This window comes from Lissotriton helveticus, chromosome 7, assembly GCF_964261635.1.
Source record: "Lissotriton helveticus chromosome 7, aLisHel1.1, whole genome shotgun sequence".
In the NCBI taxonomy this organism is placed as follows: Eukaryota; Metazoa; Chordata; class Amphibia; order Caudata; family Salamandridae; genus Lissotriton; species Lissotriton helveticus.
The window spans coordinates 1,025,342,209-1,025,348,208 of record NC_136068.1 but is presented as its reverse complement, the minus strand read 5'-3'; the positions used below and the strand labels follow the sequence as shown (position 1 = coordinate 1,025,348,208).

The 6,000-nt window shown below is 44.5% G+C and overlaps 1 protein-coding gene across 2 annotated transcripts in view; it reads left to right on the top strand.

Annotated features, from left to right (window-relative positions):
* Positions 1-1,404: 1,404 nt before the first annotated feature.
* The window catches only part of LOC144769594 (cyclin-J-like protein), a 155,989-nt gene continuing 151,393 nt past the window's right edge, over positions 1,405-6,000 (top strand). Inside the window, exons 1-2 of one of the 2 annotated variants that reach the window (XM_078653752.1) lie at positions 1,405-1,492; positions 2,374-2,474. In XM_078653752.1, the coding sequence (XP_078509878.1) occupies positions 2,406-2,474 (69 nt within the window). In that variant the 5' untranslated portion in view covers positions 1,405-1,492; positions 2,374-2,405. Of the gene's footprint in view, positions 2,053-2,373; positions 2,475-6,000 lie in introns of both variants that reach the window. The other variant, XM_078653751.1, reaches the window with a different exon arrangement.

Below are 6,000 nucleotides of genomic sequence, written 5' to 3'. Positions count from 1 at the left end.
TGGGCGCTGACTTCCTGACCTTAAACATACTTGAAATAGCCACCTAATAGTCCCAGTTCCTATTTTAAAGATGGTGAAAGGCCTCCTAACATTAGAGGTCTCCATGCCTCTTAACTCTTGAGATGAATGGTCTCCTGGCTCTAGGTGTCAAAGGACACTACAACCTCCTAACACTAGTAGCAAAAGACCCTACAACCCCATTGGTGACAGACTCTTAACTCACACTGTAAGAGGTTTCCTAACTCTAATGATATATATTGCAGCCATGAACAAGCATTAAAAATGCAATAGGTCTCGCCATTCATTAAGTTAAAGCCATTTGCTTTGCTATACAATACCATTAGCAAAGCAAATGGCTTTACCTTAATCAAAGGCGAGACCTATTGCATTTTCAATGCTTGTTCGCAGAGCCTTGTAAATTAGTAAATATGAGTATATATATATATATATATATATATGTATTTGTATGTGTGCTTGTGCCGCTAGATATATATATATCGGCACATATCTATAAGCCTACATTTACATAACATTATCTTTAGCAGGACTTCCACCCTGAAACACCCGTTCCCTCCTTCCCACCCGCCTCCCCTCTCCGGAAACATGTGGCTGACCTCATTTTCTGCCTGACAGAGACAGATAAATTACTGAAATGTTTTGAGTCTTCAGAGGTACCTGTGAAAGGAGAGCATACATTTGAATTCGCAGATGTGTCCTTCCTTCCGAAAACCAGGTCATATATTTAAAATTACCAAGTGTCAGAACACCGGGACAGTCCGCTGAAAACCGGGACTGTCCGAGAAAATGTGTGACATCAGGTCGCCCTAGATTCAGGGCATTTATGTTCATTAAGTATATTTTTGTAACACATTCGCTTGTATTGGGCTTTTTTTTAATGGGAGTTGTGCTTGTCTTTTTTAAAGACCTGGCAACTAGACAGCTACAACGAAAATCAGCCATTTCGAAAGGGGCACGTGCTAACACTTACTGCAGTCTTTGCATACTCGTCATACGACTACGCCATCCTTTCCCGGGTTTTATAATCTTTGAACAGAACCACGCCCCTCGTGCCTGCGTCGGCCATCTTGAAACGGGAAGAAACGGTATGAATCGTACCGTATTGAACGTCTTCGGGCGGATTTCTCTTGTCTTCAACAACAAAAAGGTAAAGTCAGAGTTAAGCAGGCCCTGCTGCCTGTTCTTTTTCGGCGTTAAGCAGTTTTAAGGACAATTGTTTGGCCTTCTCTTTCTGTTATTGCAGTGTTGAGGTCTTTTAAAGATGACTATAGCAACACCTTGTATTACAGGGCATAGGTTCACGACATGTCCTCTTTCTGTTTCGTGATTTTTTTCTAATTTCCCTCCTTCGGTCACAAGAAAAAAACTTCAATCTCCAGAGTGCTTAGCGTCGCGCCTGCGCGGCGACTGGTGCCCAAAGCTCCCATTGAGCGAGCGACGGAGAAAGGCTGGAAGAGGCCCACGGAAGGGAGAGGTGGATAGAAGTGTCTGAGTGAGGAGGCAGGAGGGGGGGGAGGGAACTGACGATACGGTGACTACGGGAGTGCAGAGTTAGGGAAGCGTGGAAGAGAGTGAGTGTAAGAAATTGTGCTGGTGGAGGGAAGTGAAAAAGAGGAGTGTGGGCTGGTAAGGAGTTAGGCTGAGGAAAGGTGATTGTAGAGAATGGATAATGAAGCAGGAGGCGGATGATTCCTTTCACTCGACGCAGACTGTTGATGATCGTGAGATTGTTGCAGCGTACACTGAAGTTCAATCTCTATGCGCTATAACTGACTCTCGAGAAGGGTACCTTGGGACTCTGATGGGGAGTGGGTGAGCAGGAGACTGAGCGGAGGCAGCCACTTTAGGAGGCTAGGTCCTGGGAAGAGGAGCAGAAGTCTGAAGGGGACAGAGAGAGGGGCATTGGTGAAATAAGAAGGAAAGCATTCGCCTGCAGGACGGGACTTCTGAAAGGTGTACTTTGGGACGGGGGCCCGAGAGGGAGAGTAGGGTCTTCTACAATTCGAACTATGGATTCATAATCGGCTGGAACAGGTGAGCTTATTATCTCTGGAAATGCTTATAATGGGAAGTGGGACAATACTTTATGGTGCTCTTATGAGAAACCGCGCCGGTATTTTCACTGGGATTGAGAGACATACTGGTATTTTTTTCTGTGGTGTTGGGAGGTGGAGCAACCCCTAGAGCTATCTGCTAAAAGATTTAAGAAAAGGGTGGGAGAACCTCTAGAGGTTTTTGGGATTCTCGGGTTAGTGACATCTGGATGCTCTTCCCTGATGGTAGTTTTGATAGAGCCACTTCTGGATTTCTAATGTTGCAGGATCCCTTAATGACCTCAATCCTTAATTTCTATAGATCTCGGAGGTGCTTTGACCCTGGATGGGAGAATGGAGTTGGAGCCACATTGGTGGAAAGGACAGTTGGCCTCAGACATCCACCAGGCTTTGCGAATAAAGGTTAGTATCAGAGACTTACTTTGCACTGGTGTAAGAGCCAATGGCAGTGTCTCAGGATGGAGGGGGAGGCAGCAATATTCATAGGGGATAGGAAGTTGTCAGGTTGCTGTAACATGGAAGGGTATAGGTTTTAAAACTGTTGTATGCTTATGCTTATAATTGTGGATTATTATGCTTGCATAATACATAATTTCAACTCTGACTACCTTGCCTGCATACAAAACCCTTGGTATAAGTGGTGCTCTCCATTTGTTTCGTACAAGGCCCATGTCATGCCCCTAAAAAGCGTTATGCATCCTGGGATGCGAGTAGTGTTTCACAAATGAAGCTGGCCGCTACCCTGAGTGGCCAAACGAGAAATTGGCATGGTAAGTTGCCACATTTTCCCCAAAGCAATAGTTTAAGAATAAATAGTTTCCAGAAGTGTGCCAGAATGGATAAATTACCACTTAGAATCGAGTGACTTCGTCTGCTTTAGTAAGACTGACACTTCCATAAAATAGCACACACTATTAAAAAAACATTATTTTGAGCGTAACTGTTTTAGAGCCCAGTGCAGGTAGGTGGATATTTAATTTTAAACAAATTAATTTTCACTTTATTGTATCAAAATACTATTGCACAAAAGTTTCAAGTAACAATTTTGCACTCCTATGAATTCCAAAGAACTTACTTGTCCAGAACCTGGAGATACAACAAAGTGTGCTTAAGTTGGTAATGCCAAGTCACCATGCGCAGAGGGTGGCTAGAAATCCTTCAGCAAGATTAGACAATGCTGAGTTGAGGATTGTGATATCTGTGGTCAACTGAACTCCTGACTGTCTGCCTGCCTGTACAGACGTATTGCTATGCTAGCCTCTAATAACTTGTGGCTTCTTCCAAGCTAGTGTATTTAAGAAATAGTTGTGTAGTTTGTTAGGTTGGGGATGCCTTCGTTTGCAAGTTCTTATTGTTTGTGAGCAATGTTCCCTGTCATTGTGCAAATCTACATTTTTCACAGTTTTCCTGAATGAAAGATGGGAATGGTTTCTTTTTGGAATTATTCTCTGTATGTAAGTTTATATTGACATTCATAAGTGTGCTGTTTGAGAAGTAGCAGAGTGGGAACGATTCAAGATCATGTACAAAAGCGTTGCTCTAAAGGGCAGAAGGAGACAAGGTTCTTTGTCATTGGCAAGAGCTGCTCTTTGAAGAGTTAACTTTTCAGCGCAGCTTTGCTTGCTGATACCTGTGTTGGGCTAAATATTCTTACTGTAGCTTAATGACCATTTCCTCTTGATAACAATTTCTTCCTGTATTAGTCCTGTTTCATGTCATGACTAGCACTAGATTCGTTTTTTTTCTTGAATTTTGTTAGTCTTTTTTATGAATAACGCATAGTCGGGTACATGACTAAAAAATATTATTCGTACATATTAACTGTAACGTATTTACATTTTTAAGTGGATCAAAACTATAGTAGTTAATTTCAAAACATCGGTTGGTTTTAACACATCTTCATCTTGACATCAGTTATGTTTGTATTTATGTTTTAGAACTTCTGTGGTGTGAACCAAGCTAACAAGTGATTGAGTGTTGTAAACAGCCCAGTACTCACACAAAACCCTCTTTAGTTTGATGGCCCGTGTTTTGGTTCTTCACTTCCCCATTTACCTCTTATGGCACTCCTATTTTTAAGCACATCCCCGTAACCCTGTATCCTTTTTAGGTCGAGGTACTATCCGGTTCGTCAGAACCGGAAGTAGCGAGATCTTATGTTTCTTAGAGGGGCTCTTTATCCCGCCTCTAATTTTGGCTCTCTCCCATTGGCTGGCTTCCTAAATGGAGGCCAGCCATTGCAGGAGAGAGCCGTCACTCCAAATAGGCTCCGTCCTTTTCGGATTTGGAGGTGTGTTCGGTGTTCTTCTTTCCACTTTTTAGCCACGCCCACCGAACACGCCCCCAAATCCGAAAAAAGACGGAGCTTGCCTCCGTGTAATTAGGCTGCTCTTTCCTCGTTCTCGCCGTCTTTTTTTCCCGCCCCCTCCCGCTGTCCGTGTTTTTGTATCCCGCCCCCCCTCCTGCTGTACCCGGATCGCCACAGCTCATTACAGGCTATCTCTGCACTATATCTTGTTGTTTTCCGCTATCACGAGCTATCTATCATTAGCCAATTGGGGGACTGTTGATGTTCTGAAGGAAAGTGTGTGGCAGGGGCGGAGTCTGAAGGGTGCGGTGAGTTTGGGCATTCCCTGCCCATCCTGTGAAAAGGAGAGCCATTTCTAAAATATTAAGAGGGCCGTGTACATTTTACGTACGAGTGGTGGACGCCCGCCTGTTTCTTTTAATACACCAATGCGTACTCCATTTATAAAGACACCTGTCCGTGTATGCGTGAAACTGGCAAGGCAGGAACCCAGCGCAGCACTAAAGGGCTGAGGTGGAGGCCAGGATGGCGGTGCAGAAACAGAGTCAAGAATCGTGTACATCACTTGAGGAACTACACATATCTACTGCATTTTATTTCACATATTTGCATTGCATCATAGTTCTCATAATTTCAATTGCCCTGTTTCCCTTCCGCGTCTCCACAGCCCCTGAAAGCCCTGCAGCGCACAGTTGACCTCACCCCTGTATTCACGAGGCGCTATGGCATGCACAGACCAGTTAGACGCTACAAGTGCCCCGTTTGTGTTTCCTTATAAATAGATACTTTCTGAATTCTGCATATGACCGAATTACTGTTATAAATAGTACTATGGCAGGCAGGCTAACCCTTTGGTATCCACAGCAGTCCGTCTAACAAAATCGTATCGGCCAATCACGTGGCGCTCAGCAGAGACTGGATTGTTTCTTGGGCTAGACATGTGATGTGTAACTGCAAACCAAAAATATACCAACGTTGTCAGTCGTGGAATGATGACGAACAACTGCGGCAGGCCCGTGGGTTTGAATCCGCAAGTTAACAAATACATCCATGTCTGCAGTTTCCATGTATTAATCTTTACTTTTTGAAACAATGAAAAGGATTGCAGCTGAGCATACATTTCCCTTTGTTCTTATAGGGAGCGACATTTTCGTTCGGTTGCGTTTCAGAAATGCACCAATGTTGTTTATCTTGCCCTTGTTTCTGGTGACGACGTAATTTTCGTTCCGGAACTCCCCTTTTCGGCGGCTCTGAAAGGGCCGCTGTGTGTCGAAATGGTTTGGAGCCGGCTCCACCTGGGAGAAACGGGGGAGGCCGTGTTTATTCTGAACCAAAGGCCAATCAAGTCCAGGGCTGGCTGCGCGGCCCTTAGGAGCATGTGCATTATTACAAATTGTAATTAAATGGATTCCCGCGGCACCAGTAATGATGCTTTAATGAAGTCTTCTGCAAGAGCAATCGGTTTGAAAGGCAGGCTGCAGATGAAGAAGAAATGATAACATTTTGGATACGCGGCGCTCGGAGGTTGCTGTTTGTGGCGCATTGAAGGATGGCTTCCGCTGCCAGGCAGCGGTGCCCCTCTGCGAGGATTTACTGCGGCTGAACCAGAAGGATGCTTGC